The 22,474-nt window shown below is 54.1% G+C and overlaps 1 protein-coding gene across 2 annotated transcripts in view; it reads right to left on the reverse strand.

The window, feature by feature from the left end:
* Nucleotides 1–9,862: 9,862 nt before the first annotated feature.
* Nucleotides 9,863–22,474, reverse strand: part of TSPAN14 (tetraspanin 14) — a 51,415-nt gene continuing 38,803 nt past the window's right edge. For both annotated transcript variants that reach the window (XM_004680693.2, XM_012723746.1), the window contains exons 3-9: nucleotides 18,861–18,911; nucleotides 17,048–17,194; nucleotides 15,891–16,061; nucleotides 14,493–14,618; nucleotides 13,323–13,367; nucleotides 12,718–12,837; nucleotides 9,863–11,694 (exon numbers count right to left, since the gene is read on the reverse strand). In XM_004680693.2, the coding sequence (XP_004680750.1) occupies nucleotides 11,623–11,694; nucleotides 12,718–12,837; nucleotides 13,323–13,367; nucleotides 14,493–14,618; nucleotides 15,891–16,061; nucleotides 17,048–17,194; nucleotides 18,861–18,911 (732 nt within the window). In that variant the 3' untranslated portion in view covers nucleotides 9,863–11,622. The remainder of the gene's footprint in view (nucleotides 11,695–12,717; nucleotides 12,838–13,322; nucleotides 13,368–14,492; nucleotides 14,619–15,890; nucleotides 16,062–17,047; nucleotides 17,195–18,860; nucleotides 18,912–22,474) is intronic.

Genomic DNA, 22,474 nt, shown 5'->3' on the forward strand with positions numbered 1-22,474 from the left:
TCAGGTCTTGTGATGCCTCCTTGCATGCCTTCCTCCATCACTCCCAGCTGCCTGTGCAAGCCGGCAAGGTGAGCAGGGTTCTTGGGAGGTAAGAGGCTTGCCTGCCACCACACAATCCAGAGACCGCTACCCTGGGACCTAGTTTTCTGGTTAGACAACCACTGGCAATGCTGAGTCTATGTTTTGAAAACAGTGCCAGACAAGAAAAAACCAACAGCGTTTGGGACTGTAGCCTGATTGGATTAGTGGTGGGCATGTTCCTTCCCTCCGAGGAGCAAAGTTGGCTGGGGCACCCAAGAGGGCTGGAACCAAGATGTGAGTGGTGCCACTCCCTTCTCCCTCTGCCAGGAAGAACTAAGTCAGTTCACTCTCCACAGTTCCAGGTCAAAAGGAACTGTGGAGAGTGAGGCCAACCTGCCTCACCCACCCATCTCCATCCCCACCTGGATGCTTGTCCCATGTGACCTGGGGGGTCTCAGAGCAGAAGCTCCGTGGCCACACACACACACACACACACACACACACACACACACCACCTACCGCAGCTCTCTGGCCCAAACTTCCAGCCTATCCTCTTATTTTTTTCTCCCCACTTAAGACCTCTCAGTGATTCCCCCCATTGAGCGTCTTTGTTGCCCTGAGTCCAGAGCAGAGACGACATAGCAAAATCACGATGGAGTCTGGCTCCTGCAGGCAGCTTCTTTCATCTTTTCTGCGGTCCCCCAGAAGCCTCCAGGAGGGCAGAGTGCAGAAAGCACTGTACTGACAGCAGGAATGGGCAGGACGCTGGTGGGCATGACGTCCAGGCCTCTGGAGAAATGGAGGCACTGGAGGGAGTGAATGGATAGCATTCGACAGGAACGACCCCTGCTAGCCCCGGGTTTTGTGCCTCAGGAGGGATCTCGCTAGGGGAGGGGTGCTGCTTGGCAGCCCCAGGTCAATAGGACAAGAGGCTGAGCTGCACAGCGCAGCCTGGGTAGTAGGGGCGGGATCTGGCTTCTGCAAAGACGCGGGGGAGGCTGCCGCGCCGGGGTTCGACACCACCTCTTGCCAGACTCAGCAGGCCAGTCAGCGCTCGCGAGCCCGAGGCTACTCGGCCCGGCCTGGGGCGTCCCCTAGCGGCCTATCTGGGAACCGCCACGGCGAGCGAGCCTGCTTCTAGGGAAGACCTCAGGCTGTGCGCCGCCGTGCGGTGCCGGGTGGCAAACGGGACCTGTGGGGAGGAACACCCGGTTCCAAAGTCGCGCGCCAGGAGGCCAGAACCCCAGGCTGAAGGAACCCGCGGTGGTTCCTGCCATTGGAAAACGACATGTCTGGTCCCAGGCGTGGGGGGTGGGGGGCACTGGAAGATTCAGATGTGGTTTTCTAAGGCTGTTTTCATTTTTCATAACCCCATGCGATGTGTTTAATTTTGCAGACGAACAGAGTTCCTTCTGGGGTGCTACATGCACGCAATGTTGTGCAAATGAGTGGAAACCACCTAATGTTCCTCGGTGTCGGGATGGGGGCAGGGTGGAGCACAGTGTGGAACATTACACGTGGCACAAAGAATGGGGTGGCCTGCCCACAAAGAATGGGGGGGGGGGCGGAGATGCCCGCAATAGAAGGAAAGGCGACACGCACTGTGCGCTGTGTAACCCGCTTGTTAAATTGCATGTTTCGTTGCTTTTGTGGAGTAACAGGGAAAATAAGGGCAGCACACACGCATGGGTCCTTGCTTTCTTCTTGGGAGGGAGCCACTGCACACAATGCTTCATTGTTAGATACAATGAGGAAAGCACGGTGAAATATAAATAATGCATAGGACTGAAATAAAACTTCCAAAGTTCTAAAATTTGATCCTAGAATTGTCCCCTGGAGGTGAGTGACGGTGCGCCAGGGCCCAACAGCCCAGCCTTGTCCTCACAGATGCCCATGCACAAAGACACCTGTGGTCAAGGCCGGACCTCCCTGGCCAGGGATGGCACACAACTTCCTAAGCTGGCTAAGAGCTTGGAGTCACCTCTCAAAGCTGGCTCTGGTACTGGTGTAGAGAGGACTTGAGGGGAGCAGGAGGCTGGGGAAGTCAACGATTCTGCCACAGTCTTAGAGAGGTGGTAGGGTGTGTTCAAGGTGTGTTGCCAGGAGTAACCAAGCAAAGCAGAATTGACAGATATTTCTTATTCCAGAAATTCCTATTAGGTATCTGTTTCCGCCTAAAATCCTTTTAAAATAAAACAGGTCATGTCATTTCTTTGCTCCAAATTTTGCAAAGCCTCCATTTTACTTAGGATCCCAGCCTGAGTTCTTACAGGGACCCACAAAGTCCTCCAATATCTGTCTCACTGCCCCAGCCCCTCCCATCTCCTCTAACAGGTGCTCGAGCCTGCTGTTTACAAGCAGACCAGTACTCCCTCCAGGGCCCACCCTGTTCCCGCCTAGAACTCTGCCATCTCCTCCTGTGAGCCTGCTCTATATTCCTGACCTCCCTTTATTTGGCTCAATTTCCCCCCCCCCCCATCACTTACTTTGTAAAAGACCATTTTACAAGTTGTTTGTGTTTTTGCGTCTCTCTCTTCTTGCCTGATAAGAAGCACCACAGGGCAGGTGTCCCACTGAGTTCCTCCATGCCTAAAACGCTGCCCAGTGTGCAGTAGGTACTAGATAAACATCTATTGGAAAAGACAACGAAGGCTATTTTGAGGTGGAACTGACCTGAGACCTAGCAAATGCCAGGGAGGCGCTCAGAACAGAACTTTGCAAGAGGCGCTTGAGACTTGAGGCCAGAAATCTTGAGCAAATTGGCTAAATCTGTGGGGCATCGCTCCTACCACACAGGCTAGAAATTAAGGCCCCTGAATGGCAGAGACATGAGTGAGGGAGACAGTTTCACCGGAGGCTGTGGACCACCCGTACCAGATCTTCATTGAAATGATGTGACTCTCAAAATGTTTGCTATGAATGGAGTTAGGAAAAAAAGAGAGGTGTTGCCAGGATAGAGGAGATACAGAGAGCACAAGAGCATGGGGTTTGGAAGTATGTGGCTGCTAGGAGCAAGAATCCCCCGAGTCAGAGGGCTGGGGGCTTTTCCCCACCATGGAATTGGTGGGGTGCCTCTAAAGTGTACCAACACCCACACTGACATTTGTAAACTAAATAGCTGACAGTGTGCACACACACACACACTTACAGAGGCAGAGGTCAGGGTTGCAGCCAGCCTGACCTCCAGGGCAACTTACTTCCCTTCCATTTGTGCACACTGGGGCTTTGGTCAGCACTAAAGGGATAAGGTGAGTTACGTGAGAGCCACAGGCACAGAGTAGGTGGTGACGTGAGTCCTGCGTCCCTGCTCCTTGACTGCAACCCAGTTCCTCACTAACCTCGTGAATAAAATAGCAAGTAGTTGTGGAAGGCTGGGGAAGCATCCAGCACACTTCCCCCCACACCCCTGTGGTTTCAAAGAAAAAGTCCTGAGCCTCAGACAGGTGTGATGTGGGCCTAGGATTGATGCACAAATCCTACATGAGACAGGCTAATTTACTACAGCTCTGAGGACAGCCGCCTTCATGTAGGGGAGAGGGTCTGCATGGAGGAGAAGTGGGGACCACCACGGGGAGAGCTGCATTTGCCGATGGAGAAAAAACACTCTGCCAGTGTGAGGACCCCGCTAGTCCCCAAGGCCCTGTGAGCCCTCTCCGTGACTGTCCACTGTACCCGGCCATAGGAACCTGTCAAGTCCTGTGCTTAACCTTGTTTAAAGCTTGTCCTGGCTGGCTCAGTGGTTCTCCTCTCCGCCTGTCTTGCCAAGGATGCTGCAGTGATGGACAGGGGTGGCAACATCTCGCGCAGATACTTCTCAGGACCCTTCCTGATGGCCACTTCCCACAGGCAGTCCTCTCAGACCAGGTCTCTCTCAAGCCAGCCCACCTGCTGCCACACCCCACTCGAGACAAAAACACAGTGAAGGAAGAGGCAGTTTCCAGGGAGGGCCCTGCTCACAGCACCCTGTCTCCTTTGTGTCTGAGCCGGGCTCTGTCCTCAGCGTGGAGTGCTGACCGGCCTCCGCGTGGTTCCCTGACACAGATGGCCAGCTGATGCCTGCATCCCGCCCCAGAAGCCCCTCTCAGAGTCCCAGTCCAGCTACTTAGAAAACTCTCTACTCCATTTTAATTTTCTTGGAATAAGGCCACTCAGCAAGGATAACAAATGGGTTAAGTCTCAGTCCAGGACTAATTCTTATTAACTCAAAGAACAAGAGGCAACGCTTGTAGCCTCTCCGGGTGGCAGGATGGCATCCTCGGAGGCCTCCCAGGACTCCTACTAAAGACCACCCTGGCTGTCGGAATTGCCTGGTGCCCCTCAAGTCAAGCCACAGGCCAGCAGGCCTGGAGGCCAGGGCAAGCAGTAGGAAGTGCCTTCGCCCTGCCAGCCACTGAGAGCTTGAACTTGAATGAGCTCAGTCCTCCTGGGCCAGATTCTCGGGGCCTGGTGGAGCTCTGGGCACCTCCTCTTCCCCACACCTCCTCATAAGACCAGAGAACCATTAATATTCCTTACCAGTGAGCTGTGTGGCCGTGGTAGGCACAAGCTAAGGGCTGTCTTTTTCTATCTCATTTAATTCTGAGAACTAAACTTATATTCCAAGGTCAATGCAACTCTGGTGGTCACTTAAAACCAGGTTTTGCTGAAACTAACGAGGTTCCTGCCTTCCACCCACCCATCTTGTTCTCTGGGGTCTTGTTCTCTGCTGCACAGTTTTCCCAGCACCACGCAGCTGTGCTCACAGGCCCCCACTGTGGTCAAACCTGGAGGGCAGAAAGGAATGAGTGTGCTAAAGTTCCCCATTTGGACACTTCTAGCCCAGTGGGAGCCCACCCTGCTGCCTACCACCCCCAGGCTGCTCTGGACAGAGGTGGGAAGGCTGACCAGAAGCTGTGAGCTGGCAGACCAGCCCAGCGCATCAGGCCCTAAGCCCCCTACAAGAGGAGAGTCCAAAAGTGTGGGGCCTTCAAAGGCAGGCTGAGGCCTCTGCTGGCTCCCCGGGGCTGGCCTCTGCAGACAGGTGAGGGCCACTCAGCTTCCTCTGGTCAAATTTTCAGGTTGTGTTGGTTTCTGGCAGGATGCACAGGCAAGAAACCCCCTCTCCTCTTTCCCACTCCTATGACACAGAACTTGAACTCCAGATGACTGCTGAGGCTCCTCACCCACCTCAAAAGTTCCTAAAAGTGCAGAGAAGTGGGTCCTTTCAGTTCAGCCTGGCTGGGAGCTGAAGCCATACTACCCATGACTCAGGCAGCTCAGCACAGTGGCGACTGGCCGCTGTCCACAGGCCACTTCATCCATCAACCTGTTCTGCTCCCCACTGTCTCTGGTAAATCCTCTTACCGCCCCTGAGCCTCTGGCCTGTCCCAAGTTCTGAATGAATTTAAAAAAAAAAAAAAAAACTTCATCCACTTCATCTTACTGAATCCTCAAAACAACCCTGTGTGCGGTACTATTTCCTCCATTTTACAAAAGACACTCGAGGAGGTTAAGCCACTTGCCAACGGCTATGCAGCCAGTGAGCAGCAGTGTTCGGGCCACATGTCAACTTTAATCTCTTTCATCCACACTCACCCATCCAGGACTCCCAGGAACCTTGTGCCTCAATCATCCCCACCTTCTCAGTGAAGAAATTGAGACACTACGTTGCTCTTTTCTTCCCCCAAGACAGTAGTCTTCCCACCATCGGACCGCAAAGGAACTAAACTGGAGGATGGGCCCTTCTCTGTCATAATTGTGTCTGGCGGCCTGGTGCTGCACGGGTAAGGGGGCACCCGCACAGCCCCAGCTCAGGCTCCACCGAAGAGCACGTGGCACGTGCGTGGGGCAGACCCTCTCCCTCCCTCCCCACACCCTGGATCCACCTCTCCTATTTTGCATGCATCATATTCCTGCCTCTCTGCCATCTAGACAGGTGGGTCCACCAGAGCGGTGCGATGCTGCGTTTTCCCAGAAGCAGGGTCACCCCAACAGGAAGCAGCAGTCAGGCAGTGAGCTGCCAGAGCCCCGTGGCAGCGCACCAGGGCTTTCGGTGAGATGCAGCTGCTCCTTGACGTCCCGGTGCCACACCCTACAGCTGGAGGCCCCTTGGTGGCTGCCTGCACTCTATAGTCCCACCCTGTGCAACCCGGGGCAGCACAGGCTCAGAGTGCATGTCCTTATCCACACACAAGGATGGCACCCCAAAACGCTGCGTTCCCATCCAACTAGTCACCTCCCAAGGTGAAGGCAAAAGGAAGGCTGGGCTCCCTTGCCCAGCTTGCCTCTCTGTGGAACCTGGACTGTTGCAGATCACAGCGCTGCATCTTCTGGGAGGGGGAGGGGGCACTTGGGAGACACCACCCCCACTGCCCTTACTACCCAGTACATCACAAGGCTTAGGGCACGCCACGCTGTACACACCCACCGTGGCTTGGCAGTAACAAGCACGCTTCTGCCCCGAGTATCCACTAAGTTGCCAGCCTACCCTCTTAATGACCATCCTTCAAAATGTGTTTCCTCTAAGCACTTTCGGGAAGTAATTCCAGTAACAAAGTACTGTGGGGGTTTCCTAAGCCCTGCAAAGAGCAAGAGTCCACACCGGCTGCCTGCATGCACTGAAGTGTAATGAGTTGCTGGCAGCCGCCCCGTGCTCACTCCCTACCCCAAGGGCCTGGGGCTTCCTGGGCATGTGCTCTCGGCGGATAGGCAAGCCCAGGGGAGTGTGGGGTGTCCATGCCTGAAACACTCCCCCACCAGCCATCTCAGAGGTTGGAGGTGGGTCCATGGTCCCTCCCTCGGGCTTAGGAGAGCTGGACACTGGGAGGCAGAGGAGCAGGAAACCAGATCCTGCTGCTGGCATCAGAGTGGCTCGCATCTAACCAACCTCGCCCCTGGACTTTCCAGTGTCGGGGCCAACGGCCTCCCTCATGGTATAGGCCAGTTTGCACTGGGTTTTCTGTTACCTGTGACCTGTGTTGAACCTGCTCCCTCGTACAGAGCAAAGTTCACTCATGCTGTTCTGCACTGGGCAGTGATGGGGAAAACACAGCGTGGATGGGTGCACCGATGGAGGAATGCAGAGTCGATTACGTCCCATCATTTGCAGGATTCTATGTAAAATACGTTTCTCAGTGGTGTGAAGGGCGAGTTTGAATATAAGTGGACATTTTCTGGAAGGGCACTTAGTAATGGTTACCTCTGGGAAACAGGAGACACACTTTGCATTTTACACTATATTTAGATTGTTTTTACTTATTAACAAAATTAGTTTAGAAGTTGTTGGAGGTGATAAAATTACAATCCAAGGTGTTAAGTTATTTTGGTGGTTATTTAACCATGCATCTGAAACTCTTGCTAAAATATCAGTGACACAAAACAGGAAGAAATGATTGTCTCAGACCTTCATAAGAAATCTGTACTTCAGTTCCTTCCAAGTTGGAATCTCTAAAATGGGTAACTTCACCAGGACAATGTCCATTCGGACAGGTGTGCCCTTAACTTTGTCTTCCTCCTACAGTTCTATAACAGTCTCCATTGTACACTGCCCCCTTCAGATTTCCCTGAGGCACCTTGGAAACCCTGAAAGCATTTGGAGAATGAACATGCCTTTACTGAATCCTTGGTGGAGAGGCCAGGTCTCGCTGACTATATAAAGTTCTAGGAAGATCCTAAACATACATGGCTCTCTGGAATTTTGAAGAGCACACCCGGATGCATGAGAATGGTTCCTCAGGAGGCCCAGAGAGACTTGGTGACCCCTTCTTGGATGACAGACAAGCACATAGAGGTACCATGATTCATCACTGGGGACAGGGGACCACAATTGGGAGGTAGACAACCTGAAAATCCTTTGATCCTGTGGACACAGGCACCTGCATGTCCCTGGAGTTGGAAAAGCCCACCAGATGCAGCTGAGGGCTTCAGACTAGTTGGTGACAGGGCTAAAGTTCCAGAGGCCTGGGCAGGCCTTACCAGGGCAGGAGGGTGACTCATGGCGCCTGTGGAATGGCCCCTCTCCCTTGCCTATGCCTCCACAGTCCATGCTCTGAGGTTGCTGGCTAAGGAGTAACCAGGTGGTGCCTGCTGCCGAGACCTTCCCTCCTTGGTCCGTCTCCAACCCAACCTCCTTGGCTGTTTGGCTGTATGTGCATGGCCATTACCCCCAAGAGTCCCTGCTGTTATCTCTTGGAAAGAAGGCTGTGCCCAACTCCCTGCTGCCCAGCACAGGCAGCCCTCCAGAGGCCTGCTGGGTGGAGGGAGGGATTGCAGAGAAGTGAGCCTGGGGCCGAGTCAGGCTCTCCAGTGCAAGGTGGAGCTGAGCTCCTTGGGAGCAATGCCAGGTTCTCCCAAGGCCCCCAAAGCCAAACCAGGCATCCAGATCCAGGTATGAGGCAGGGATCAGTGTTCTCTGGCTTTCTCCAAATGCCTGTTAACCGGCCAATAAAGCTTAGTTAAGTGGACAGTCTCAGAAGACTCCACTCTGACCCTCTGCTGGTTTTGCTCAGTATAGGCTAACTCAGAATCCAAGGCTGGTGGGCACCAAACCTATTTCAAAGGTTGATACAGGCTCAGGACACAGCTTTCAGAGCTTGAACCAGTTCTCCCAAATCCTTGACGACAACCTACCTTTCTCCAAGTCAAAATTTTGGGCACCAATATGGCTTCCTCAGAGCTGTTCTGGTGATTGGAAAAGTTTACCGTTAGGTATTCTGTGCATTTCCGATGTTCTAGAAAGGTTGCATATCCATTGATTTTTTATTGCTACTCATGTGGGAAAGCCGAGCACAAGCTTCTTGTGTACCAATCAGTGCTGGAGGTTTTCCTACCCAGCTCACAGCGCTGTCCTGTGAGGCCCTGGGTCCTGGTGAAGTGGACAATGGCAGTGGAGGCATAAAAAGCACAGGGAAGAGTCATCAGTGACCTGGCAACCTCGGGCCCAGGCCAAGGATTTGGAGAAAAGAGGGGTCCAAAGTCAGACGTTGCAGATGTCCAGTTAGGTCTGGTGACTGGAGAGTGGTGGGTTGTGGTGATGAGTACAGACAGCCCAGCTAAGAAGCCACCCACAAGGAGGTAACAGGGCCAGGACAAGCTTTGGAAAGATGCGGGTACGTGTGATGGGGAGATGCAGAGGCGGGGGGCTGTACAGTGGTGAAATCCTGGGAAGAGGTGGGCAGGAAGGCACCATGGGGAGAGACCCTGAAACATTAAAGCATGAGGTGGGAGGGGCCCAAAAGGGGAAGTCACACGCTGACCTCCGCCCCAGAATAAAAGGGAAGGGAGGGGTGGGGACTCAGGGCAGGTGGGCCAGGAGCGCCCTGGGGGCGTGTGCTCTGCAGAGGACCCCTGTCCACTGGAAGGGCTCCTGTGTGCGCCGGACCCTGAGCTTCTTTTCTACCCTCATCCAACAAGTGGCCCAGACGTTCTGTAAATTAACTGATCCACAAACCTGACTCTGAAGTCACAGCTAGACTTCACCTTGAACTTGCCCATGACCTTTGAAGACACTCTCAAGGGGCCCAGCCACCAGGTCTACCTGACTGATGGGATCGCGGTCATCGTCCACCAGGTGCTGGTGTCCACACACCATCATGAGGCTCTGAGGCCACCTGGCAAAATGGGCACAGCCACTAATTGTTTCAAAAACAGGCCAGAGGGTCTGGGACATGTATCTCGAGCAGTAGCAGTGCCAGGATTCCAACCCAGTGTCCCCAGGCCCTTTTGTCTGGACCTTGCTGGGCAAAGGCAACCTAAAGTAATGTGCCTTCCAGGTCTACCGAGTCATACTGTTTTCTCACACTTCTACCTGGGCAGAGCTAAGTCACCTCCAAAAAAAGGATACCTGAAAGTGGCTCGCAGAATCTAAAAAGAAAAATCACTTATGCAATTTATTTCAGATTGTGCCAGTGAAGGATTGTACCGCCCACCCTTCTGTGGTATCTCTCACATCTTATCCACTGGTCCCCTCGGCAACTGAGTGTCCCACTGCGATGTTTAATGCCAAAACACAAACAACCAAACCAACAGCTTTAATACAAAGATATATTCCATAAAAGTTTGGCAAAGAAAAGCATCACACTTCCTAAAAACACAGCATTCTTCTCCTAGTCTACAAAGAAAATGATAAAAAAAAAATTATAATAACATCATGAACAGACTCCCATCAGTATACACCGCACTAGAATGTACACTTCGGCAAGTAAGTGACGGCAGCGCTCAATCCCTGAACGAAAGGACAGAACTGGTACAGGACCCCCAGAAATTCTAGAACGTGGCCCAGACAAAGATGAACAAAATCCCCAGCTATCTACTCCCAGCAGGGGTTATTCAGCACATGAAACAATTCATTTCCAAGAACAAGCCCCAGAATAGCCCTCACAGGAAGGGCAGACACTGTGACCACAGACATCCCGGCTGAGGGAGTCACTAGAGTCAGTATCGAGACACGCAGAGCTCCACACGGCTGCTGCTGGGGTCTGCGGTGGACTCCAGGGCCGGCTGCCGAACTTCTCTCTCTGGGGAGAGGCGAACGCCCTGCTGGGGGCAGGCCTGTGGCACGTGGTTTTGAAAGGAGCTGTGGCCAAAGGACTGATGATGGCTATCTCTGCCTAGGGCTCCTGGTCTTGTAGGGGGAGGGAAGGACAGGATTCAAGTTCCAGGGACAGTTTCAGTAGCACCAAGACTAGAAGACAATGAGGCCCAGTTAGGGAGTGGGAGTGGGTGTATGCAAGTTGGGGTGCATGGAGAAGAGACGCACGTGCACCTAACCAGGGTTGTTAGGATGAAAAGGAGAAGCAATGGGGTTGTCCTTGGGACACTTGAGGGAACTGAAAGGGACAGCTCCAGTCCCGGACACCATGTAAGGCTGACTAGAGGAGAATGCCAGAAGAAATGAGAAACCACGTGAACATCCTTGCCCCTATAAATAAACTATTTACATGCCGTAAGAAAAGGAGAGCCGGCTCTCAACATAGAACCATGTCTATTGCCCCCCTTGTGCCATCAGGGCATAATGCTGCTGTGACCACAGGCCCACGTTGGTGGGGGCCATGGGCAGTGCCTTGAGCCCGCGGCCCCAGCCCACACAGTGGCTCAGGCTTACTTCACTTGGACACGGCTGAGCTGCCCGCAAACAGCTCCCAACTTGTGCAGACACCAGAGGTCCTGGTGGACTCACAGGCCTACTGTGACTCTGAGTGCGAGTGTAATTCCCATCCCAGGTACAGACAGTGCCCATGTGCTGCTGGGAGGTCTGTCCACGCCTGCTGGCTCCTCCGCCAGTGTCCTATTCACAGATGTGGCTGCCCTCAAGGCCAGCACAAATGACATGAGTGGTGAGGAGGCCAGGGGGCCCTGTAGACGCACTTGGGCTCCAGGAGGACTAAGTTAAGACTTCTCAAAGCCACAAGAGTTCTGCCTGTCCCTAAGTTGCCATCCCACTTAAAGACAGTCTCTGTCTTCAGCACCAGCAAGCAGAACCAGGGCACGTCACTCTGATGCTGAGATGGGGTGCTGGCTCCAGTTGGGCGTGTCCACTTCTCGTTCACTGGACATAAAGTTAGTGACAGTGGAGGATTCTGACCTCCACAGCCTGGCTCAGCTCTGCTCCACTCGCTCTGCTGCTCAGAAGTGATGGCCATCCTTCACTGCCTCAATGTCTGAGATCAGGGTCCTCGCCAAGAAGATGCCAAATATCTGAAAGCAAAGCCAGCAAAGGTGGCAGCCATCAACGCTGGGGTCCGACGCGGGAGGCCACGCGTGTACAGCCCCCACCCCCAGTCTACCAAGACCAAGGCTGCAAAGAGCCCAACAAGTGGGTCCCAGGCAAAACAAGGTGGCCCGTGGGAAAGAGTCCCAACTTCTATTTTGCGGTATCCCAGAGGCTAGAAGAGTCAAGCAGGAGGCACCAGGGAAACAAAATGGACGCCCTGTCTCCAGCATGACTATACACACCACATGCCTCGGGGCCAGGATACCCTGTGCACCCAAGGCTAAACCAAAAATAATAAGGTCAACCTGCCTGGTTCTGGTTCCCAAAATAATTTTAACGGTTTCCTGTAAATCCGATGCTATAATAAAACCAAGGTTGTCCCTCATTTTGGCTAGTGCTTATGTCCAAAGCTACGTCCTGACCTTGGTGACAAGAATAACCGTGTGGGAAGATGGTATTCCACCAGGCGCAGGCGGCGAGAACCTGGCGACCTCAGGAATGCTGTTCCTCTTTTCCCCTTTAAGCGCTTGCTGTGGCTGGCATTTGATGAGCCAGTCCCTCAGACGTATCTATCTGATGCCCTTGCCTATTTTACAAGGAAATCTTTCTTTCCTCTGTGAGATGCTTCTGTCTCTCAGACTTCCTCTGAGATCACTCAACATGAACACAGTCTGCTGAGCAAAGGGGGGAGGAGAGTGCGGACGCCCGCTGGGCCCGGCTTACCTCAGTCACCTCTGCCAGGCCGGGTCAGAGCCCAGCGCCTTCTCAGTGGTGTGATCTGCGCACAGCAGCGGCAGATGCCGCGGAGGTTGTTCCCGGGGCCGCCAGCATCTCGCAAGCCCTGGGCTCCTGGTTTCAATGACTCACCGAGTTCTTGACTTTCTCCCCACAGACACTAAGTCAGCCCATCCACTCCAGGGTTTGCTGCCCCCTCAGCCACCAGGGTCTTTCCAGATGTAAAATCTGGTTGAGTGAACGGGCACAGCCCCACGGGCAGCGGGACACACCTGCAGCAGGGAGATGGCGATGAAGACACCGGCCACAATGTAAATGTTCCGCGGGAGCCAGCTTTCCAGCGCCTGGATGCAGCCTTTGGTGAAGATGGACTCCTCCCACTTGCTCTTCAGCTGCAGGGAAAAATCACAGTGGCCTGAGCCGGGTTCTGAGAGGGAGGGTGGGAGGAGAGCGGAGAGGCCAGACAGAGGCCAGACTTGTCTCCTCTGCCCCGTCCCCAGAGAGTTTACACGCTGTGACCTCTCTAGCCAAAGGCTCCCTGGTTCTGACCATCAGCCCATTTCTGCCCAGAGAAGCAAAGGTCAAATTGCTCAACACACCTCCACAGCCCGCATCTACAGAGCAGGGGGGGGCTTGAGGAAGTAGACACTAAAGGGAGAAAATCTGGGAGAAGGGGAGCCACCAGCTTTGCTCCCAGGAGCCCGGCTGGCAGCCCGGGAGGAAGGGCACCCACCCAGCTCGCTCCAGCCTCTGTGGCCCTTGGAGCCTCCTCTCCCCTCATTTTCCCACTCCGGTTTGCACTTGTGCTAAATCAAGAACTAGGTCTTAGGGACTAAACCTGAGGAACGCTGGAAGTTATAGGTACTGGGATTCTCACCTGAGACCTGACGTCATATCCACACTGTGTATTCACAACTTTTTGCTGTAAGAAAAGCAGAAGAAGTTAGCCATCTTTGTTCTCTTGGGAAGCAAGTGGTAGAAGATCCTGGAAAAATCACAACCAGATACCAGCAGCACCTGCACACACTACATTAGAGCTCACATTTTTCGGTCATGCTAACCCCTTTCATGCAGGACAACGGGTGGCAAACGGTCTACCAAGGGCCAGGCCGCGTGTCATCTACTTAGCGCCTCGTCGGCGCTGTCACTGTAGCAGGAAAAGAGTCACTGGCAACAATGACCCAATGACTGGGTGCAGCTTTAAACTTTGTCATTGACACTAAAATTTGAATTTCATAAAAGTTTTCATGTCACCACTATTTCCTTCTTTGTCCAACCATTTAAAAACGACCAAAACCATTCCTTGCTCGCCCGTCACACAAAAATAGCAGGCCAGGTTTGGCCCACAGTCCAGAGTTTGCCAATGCCTGACCAGGTGATCAAGTACACCTGCTAGGTGTTTCAGTCACAGAGGAGACCTGGCACATGCAACACGCAACCCCAGCAATCCCGAGCCTCTCTTGGCCTTCGGAGCTGCCCACAGAATGCGTCCATGCTTTGTGAAACACCACCAAGGCCTGCAAAGGGCCCAGCTCGGCTCAGCCTTCATTCAGGCAAACACTCCTTCATAGATCAGCTTGAGAGCCCAGCTGCAGACCCCCAAGCGCCTGGGCCTGGGACTCAGAATGAAAACAGGCCAAGAAAGAAAAGGAAATAATTCTCCACCTCTGAGATTCTGTCCCCCAGATGGTGACATACCCTGTAGGCTGGTACTTCTCTGTGGAGAAATGAACAGGAAGAGGGCAGAGTAGGGCTCATAACACTCATAATCCCTCTGGGGACAATGATATTGTTGTTCTCCCACCTCAGTCAGGACCACAGAGCCAGGGAGGGCTGCATAAGAATTTCCTGGGGCTTTCAGCTATAGGGTTCAGAGCCACAGGAGCTCTGGGAGCTCACGGGGAAGGGGCACGGGGCACTCGGCCAGTCTCGCAGAAAAGCAGCAGCCCAGAGTTCTCAGATCAGCTTGAAAGCCCACTTTCTAGACCCCTAAGTGCCAGGGAGTCGGGAGCTCAGGAGGAACGCGTCTCCACACACCCTCACTCACCGCAGGGTCTGGCACACAGCAGGAGAAGGGCACCCCACACTTCTCACGGCTATAGCTGGCGCCACTGCAGTTGAAGTAGATGTTGAGGTCCCAATCTTCAGGGCCATATGCCCCACAGCACTGGTTCTGCAAACATGAAAGTAAAACCTGTTGAGGGTTCTGAGTCAGGCTGTGGCCACCCACAGCAGGGTGTCAGTCCCGGGGCCGCAGGGTGCAGCGTGCCTCCCCCACCACAGAGAGAAACTGAGGCCCCCTCCACTAATCTCCACATACACTGAGATGCTGAACACAGAGACTCAGGAAGGGAACTGGGTTCTGTCGCCTCCTGGGTCCAACACACAGGTCCCCTAGGCTCCTAGGTACCCCTGGCCCAGGAAGGGCTCTAATCCTCCCCACCCCAGGCCAGGGCAGCCTCTTGTTCTCCTTAGAGGCCCCTCCACACCTCTGAAGTGGACCTACTCCTCCCCAAGTGAACACCTCATGGGAGCAGTGTCTTCCCTCAGGAAACTTCCAAGCTGGTCCTAGTTACCTTTCGTATCTCTCTACAAAAACAGCTAATATCTGGAGACTATCACAGACCAATACAGGTCACCAGTAACAACATGGAAAGGATCTCTGGTCACAAAAATGGGCTTTGTTAGATCCCACGACACATGAAATAAGGGCAGACAAGTTTTAGTTAATAATGAAGAGCAGAGAGCAGAGCCAATCAGTTATTGTCATTGCTTTCTAACTTATTTTCTTCTTGGAGTCCAGTGTTTCGTGTAAGAAGTTTCTGAGGGAGCTAGGATTTCTGGCAGAGTCCAGACGGAAAACGAGGTCTGCACGGCGAGTGGGTCCCTCACACCAGGTGGGTGGTTATGGCCTAAGCCTCCAGGTGCAGGGACAGAGCCAGATGGGACTGCCCGACAACCCCCCAGGACACAGTCCAGGGAGGTTACATTCTTCTCCAGCTGTGGAAACTTCCTCCAGGCAGCTCTGCCCTCTCAGGAAGGGGAAAAGGTCTGGGGGGAAGGGACAGGAATAGCCTCAGACGGTGACTCACGTGCTGGAAAGGACTCTGCCTCACAGTATCCAGGGCCACGGCTCCCAGGAGGTCTCTGGCCACCTGCATGGCCAGGGCCAGAGCCAAGTGGGCCCCAAATTTGGCAGAAGAGTACTAGCATCCTGGGGAGGAGGTCACAGTACAGCTGAACCTAGCTGCCCAACGCAGGAGAACAACCCTAGGTGGCCAGGCCACCATTAAGTGGCAAAGTCAAGCCAGCAGGTGTAGCGAGCAGTATGGCACCTCCCTGGTTGCCTCCTCAGCAGGGAAGGCCCCACCTTCCCCACCACCTCAACTCCAGAGCAGCAGACAAAAGCCAGCTCACACTGGGAGCCGCCTCAAGCAGTGCTTACCGCTTTCTGAAGGGAGTCAATAAGGTTCTGCAGGTCGATATCGTCGCGGTAGGATTTGATGTTGCTCTCAAAGAACTCCCGGAAGCGATCCCTCACCCAGTCCTGGAACAGGAAGGCCAGCACAGCCACCGCCAGCTCCAGGAAGAAGATGAGCACAATGGCACTGCAGAACTGCAGGACACAAGGACAGGAGGACGTCACCCTGCCTCTGGCCTTCATCTGCCCAGACCCACTGCCTGGTCAAAAGCACGGACCTGAGTTGGTGCCCTAGGAATACATGCTCCTAGCTGGGTGGCAGGAGCAGGCCCACCTCATCTGTAAAACGCAGAGATGCGCCCTACCCACACTGCCGCATGTGGTCAGAACCAAGTAAATGAAAGTACATGCTGATGAGGCAGTCCCCTCCCCCGGGAGAACCCCACGTGGGAGCGAACAGCTGTCTCACCTCAGCAGCTGTGAGCCCCTCAGGGCAGGGCCTGTGGCCACGATCACACACAGCTGCCAGAGCTCCTAGAAACCTCATCTTGCTACCCCATGCATGGCAGGGAAAAGCAAGCTGAGGCTCACTCAGATACACAGCTGGACGGAGGTCACCGAGCGCATGCAGATGGCGTCCAGGTAACATTTTTAAGTGTGTGTGCAGGGGGCAGAAACACGTGTTCTGCTTTTCAAATTAGAACCAGAACAGAGAAAACTTGATCTAATAAACCCATCGAAGAATATACGGCACATGACAAGTGTGCGACTCCTCCCAGGTGCTATTCAATTTACCCTGAAAGCATTTCAAAATGAATTTGTATCCAAATATAAAGCTTAACTCTCAGTAACTGGAAATTCTGCCAGGAAATTTAGGATTCTACACTGCACTTCCAATACATTCATGCACCCAGGAGGAGGAAAATGATTTCCTATCTTACTGGCAGCATCTTTTGATCTTAGACAGGAAGGGCAAAGGTGAGTAGCAAACAAACAAGCGCTTTGGAGCTTCTGAGGGCAGATAAAAGGGACGGTGAGGGAGGGACGCCAAGGCGAGCCCCGCTACTTCCGGACCAAGGGGCGCTTGTAGCTGCTCTGCCCGCTGTCCTCAGACCAGGGAAAGCAGAAGCCTGCGGGCAGAACCCACACCCTGCTGCCCAACGCCCGCCCCGGGCACTCACAAACTTGAGCAGGCAGATGTTCTCCCTCAGGGCCCCCACGCAGCCAGCAAACCCCAGCGTGAACATCACCACGCCCACCATCAGGACGAGCACCACAGGGTCGATTCCATGGAGCCGGGTCACTTTGGTGAGGTCGGACAGCACCCCCTGAAAGAGCAGAGAAAGCAGGGCGGCGTCAGCCTTGCAGGGTGTGCCCTGCCGGACTGGGCTGCGTGGGCGCGGAACCCAGGACAACGACCTGCCCTCCAAGGCTCAGTCCTCAGGCTCCCTGCCTTCCTGCTCCCTACGGGCCCTCTGCCAGGGGATCCTTGCCCTCTCACCCTCCAGGGCCCACACTTGCAGCATTCCAGTCTCCCTCTAGGTTTCGAGTTACTCCCGTAGACTAGACCCCGGGCTTCTTTTGCAGGCTGCAGGGTGGAGCAGGCCCTTGGGTCAAAAGCACCTTGGGGGGCACTGCCTCACTCTGGCCTCTGGTCAACTGGGTAGCTGGTTTTATTAGACCCCCATGTTTGCATCCAATTTGTGGAGAACCCCACACCCTGAAGAAAAAATGGCCTCAAAATGAACACATGTATGGAAAGCCAAGCATCAAGGCAGAGAGGCAGCATTTCCACAGGCCTTTGGCGATGGTGGAAGTCATGACTATGCCCTGCCCACAGGTCACACACTGCTGAACTGCGGCTGGTGGGGCTAAAGAGCTGAATTTTACTTTGTATTAACTTTAATTTTTCCATTTAAATAGTCACATGTAGATAGTGGCAACCAAAAGGGAACTGAGCAGTTCTAACTGGATGCTGTAGTTCCACACTTGGCCACACAGTGGCACCACCAGTTACGAATTGCACTGGTTTTGAAGTCACTAGGACAAAGACCTACCAACCACACCTCAGCTTCAGTCCTTTAGGCGTTCACAGGCTACTTTGAAGGTGCCCAAACTGAAGGCTGGCCTCATATAGTTCCAATGGCCATGGCAAGAAAGCCCATGTACCTAAGAACTCCTGCCTAGGGGTTCCAATGAACAGAGGTCCTGGGCCTGAGGTTCAAAAGGAAGCTTCACTTTCCCCACTTCCTGCCTAGCTGCCCCCTCCTGGTACTGGGGCCCTGCTCAGCCTTCTCACCTCCTCACTGCTCACTGCCACCACAAGGAACAAAAAGTGGAATGCACATGCCACCCAGCCACACCTGTTTTTGTCCCCTCCCAGAGTCCCAGCTGTCCCCTGTCCTTCCAGGCAGTAAGAGACCAGTCTCCGGTGTGGGCAAGGAGGGTCAGTGGTGCATAACGACCTGTCCCTGTCTGGCCCCTACCCCTGTCCCACAGGATACACACAGTCTGGGCCCCCTAGGGCATCTCCGCCTGCCTTTGATCCACTCTACCCCAGGGTGCACATGCTCTCTGATCTCAGGGCCTCTTCCTGTGGGTGAGAACAAGAGCTTCAGGAATAAACACGCTCAGTTCAGGGGCCTGCTCGATCCCAGAGGCACAGACAGGCTCAAAAAGGTGTTTGCTGGCTGACCCTGGCCACCGCTGCAGACAAGTCGCAGGGGACTTTCTAGAACCAAACAAGGTTCTCCACTTGCTCTGAGCTCAGGGGGCCCAGCCGAAGTTTCTAGCATCTGATCCCGCCAGGGTAAGCACGGCCAGCCTCAGGACCCAGGCTTTCCCATTGTGAGTTCAGCAAGCTGGATTACTACAAGCTGTTTCCTTGCACATGAAATGCTTGTTGGGGAGCATTTGTAGGAAGGGGCAGTTAAAGCTTGACAGAACTTGGTTTGGGCTGCAGGAGGTTCAGGGCCTCAAGATGGTGACACCTACCTTTTCACTCCATGCCCACAGTCCAACTGCAAGGAAGACAACTCCAGCCAACTGGGCAGTGGGAAAAGAGGAGAGACAGGGAAAGTTAGGTCAGAAACCAGCACCATGAACAAGCTCCTCCAAGAAGAGTCCGCACTGCTCATCTGGGGTGGCCCTGGCTCGTGTCCGTGCTGGTGGGGCAGGCCAGCAAGGCTGGCGCCTGCAGGTGCCTCCGGCTCTGCTCCAGGACAAACGGGGTGGCAAGGCTCTTTAGGTAGCCCACAGCTCCCTTCTCTGACAGTCTGCACAGGCTCAAAAAGGGGGTTGCTGGCTGGCCCTGGCCACTGCCTCCACTCCAGTGGCCCCATGTTCCAGAGAGCAGAGGCAAAATTGTGGGAGCAGAGATTACGGGGTCAGGCAACAGGGTGCTGGCTCTTCCCCTATGCGTCCCAAGGCACTATGCGGTGCATAACAAGACCTCACTCTTGTGATGGCCACCCCAGGGTTTTGACAGCTCTCACCCTGCCCTGCGGAGGACCAGCCCCGCTATGGGAGCAGGATCTAGCTCCACCTCCACTGCCGCTTCAGGCCTCAGCCCAGGGACCATCCTAGCACAGGTAAGCACCCACACTTTGAATGGGACATGCGTACACACTCAGGAAATGTTGAACTATTACTTGCTGAATCAAAATAAGCCTGCTAAGCAATGGACTCATTCCAGAATAGTGCTCCCAGCCCTGACCTCTCACTCCAGGCATCCAATGGGGCCAAGTTGCCACCAATGCACCATGAGAAAGAGGACCCTCCCGGTACCCCCAAATACACCACACAGGGAGCATCTTGCCACATGAAACCAAACATCTCATGATGTCAGCAAATCATGCAGCCTCCTGTTTTTCTGCTTAACTTTATACCATGCTAGCATTTAGTACCACTTACCAGGGCCTAGACAGAGGGGCTAATGTCTCTGAGAGTCTCAACTTTCCAGAATGTGTGCTCAGGCTTTAGGGCATTCCTGTAGCCCCCCGGGGAGGGGGGGGGGCCTAGAGTGGGAAGGACAGGTCCTTTGGAGAAAGCCCCGAGAGTTCTCAACCACTTTCAGAAAATGTGTACAAGCCAAAGTCAAGGGCGGAATCTCAGAGGGTTCACGGGTCCCTGCTGGGTCCCACAACAGTTTGTGGACCCCGTGTAAGAGACCCTGCCAGGACTCCAGTCTCCTTTTTAGAGAGGGGAATACAGATCCCAAAGGGCCAGGATCAAAATGCCAAGCAGTGACAGAATAGGGCCCAGGGCTTTCATTTACTCAGCAAATAGTGACAGGAACATCCTCAGACAGCAGAGGGCCAGGCAGGCCAAGGTCCCTGCTGCCACTGCAGCTGGTACTCTAGGGGGGGCGCACACGCTTCCCACCCACCCCCCTTCATCAGCTGACGCAGGTCCTGGTTTTCTTTATGGGATGCAGGCAGTGCTTTACACGATGTGGTGAGTGGTGACTAGCCACTGTCCTTGAATCGTGCCCCCCCCCCCCCCCTACCGCCCCCCCCCCCCCCCCCGCTTTCCTCAGCCCCCTACTTCCTTGTGCCAAAGCTGGGAGTCTCATCTTTTTCGCTCTATGTGTCTTATCTCATTCATACAGCTGGCCATCCTTGTCTCCGCTGACACACTCGGTTCTGGGAAGAGGCAGTGCACACTCCCCACCCCCTGTCACTCCTGCTCAGTCTCTCAGTCTTCAGAGCCTTCAAACTGCTGGAAGTTCTGGGCCGCTGCCTCCCTCCCACCCCCCAGCCCACCAGTTGATTTCATAATTCGCACATCAATCGATCTGTTCACTGACAATGCACAAGTCCCAAACTCTAACCCTGGCCCTCCAAAGTCAAACACCCTTGCACACCTAAGGTATTTGATGGTATTTCAACCTTACCATGCTCCACAAAGAAACCTTGGCCTCCCAAGCCCCAATCAGCTCCTCCCCATCTCATTAAATGAGACCACTGTGCATCCGTTCAGTGGTTTAAACAGAAGGCCTGGACCTGGGGCCTGTCGCCTCTCCCACTAACACCACATTCCAGCCCCAGGACCCTGTGTCGGTGTTACCTCCAAATACGTGACACAATGACCAGGGCTTCCTGGCTGTCTGTGCCTTTTACCTCTTCATGTCTAGACCCTGTAGGGGCTTCCTCACAGCTCCCCAAATAAAGCAGAGACGAGGTAACTCCCCTCCACAAAACTCTCCAACAATGTCCCTTTCCATTTAGAATAAAGTCACCCCCTGCGCGGGGCACGGGGCCTGTGTGGCCAGCTTTCAGCCTGCGTCTCTCACATCAGCCCACCCACCTCCCAACCCAACCTACGCCCTACACCTGGCACTATTAATGTGACTCACCCGACTCATCCTGGCTCAGAGGCTTGCCACTCATCCCTCACCCTCGTCTGTTCTTCCTCCACATCCCTTTCTGGCCTTCCTGCTCACATGTTAAGGCTCTTCAAATTTCACTTCCACCAAAACACCTCCCTTTACTGTCTCAGGCAGAATGTGCCTTTTTGTCGTGCTTCCCTTCCTTCCCCGCTTTAATATTCTTCATCACGGCACTTACTCTAGCTCAGGGGAGCTATCTGTCTGCTGTGTCTCCCCCACTGAGGGCAGAGACTGTTTCACTCAAGGTTGTCTCCCAAGAACGCAGAGAAGACGTGGCCCCTGCAGGGTAAGTGAGGGCCCCTCTTACCTCAGGCTCCAAAACCAGAGCCTGCGGTCCCACTCGCTGTCTTCCCAGGCACATTATGGGTCCAATTCACTTGCTGGAAACAAATGAAGGCCATACAGGCGTCCAGCCTAGCTCAGGCCCATGGTCAAGACTGATGCGGGGGCATTCTATCAGAGCAGAGCAGGGCTGGAGCTGGCCATCTCTGTCCTTCATCCCATGCCCCCCACAAGCATTCCAGCACCTGCCCAACTGCTGTCCATGACAGCCCACCTGTCACCCGGAGCCATGGAGACAAGCAAAGCAAGCGCCCAGCACCCACGCTGACTCGGCTGAGAGAGCCAGCCCCCAGCACAGTCTCCTCTCACAATGACTGGACTCTGAGAATAAGGACTCCTGTTTTTTCTCATTCTATTTTAAAGGAAGAACTAAATTTAACTTGCACCAAAAAGACAGGAACTAAGGGGAGTCACATGTCAACTCATGGGTTCAAAGAATATGGCCCAAGGCAAAAACTCTGGGGCCCAATAGCCACTTCAGATATGAGGTCAGATCAAGGAAGAGTCAGGTGGGGTGTGACCTATCTGGGGACTTACACAGCAGCCCCAGGAAGGAGCCAAAGCACTTGCTGGCTTCAGGGCTCCCAGTGGAGCCCTTCCGAGCACTCTCTGGGGCTGTGCTTTTCTTCCCGGATGCAGCCATCTGCGAGCGATGATCTAGCTGAGTGCCATCCAGCATCAGAGCAGCCATCCAATCGCCCCCTGTACAACCTGATTAAACTCCCTCCCCAAGAGTAGCATCCCCCCCACCACTTCCAGCAAGCCCAAGGGTAAACCATACTTGGACCATCAAGTCCGTACCGTGCCATGGTACACGTGGCAAGTCACATCACCCCGTCTGGGCAGCTTGCTGCATTTTAAACACTCAGCATACCTA

Source organism: Condylura cristata, unplaced genomic scaffold (assembly GCF_000260355.1).
Source record: "Condylura cristata isolate star-nosed mole 26May11 unplaced genomic scaffold, ConCri1.0 scaffold00011, whole genome shotgun sequence".
NCBI lineage: Eukaryota > Metazoa > Chordata > Mammalia > Eulipotyphla > Talpidae > Condylura > Condylura cristata.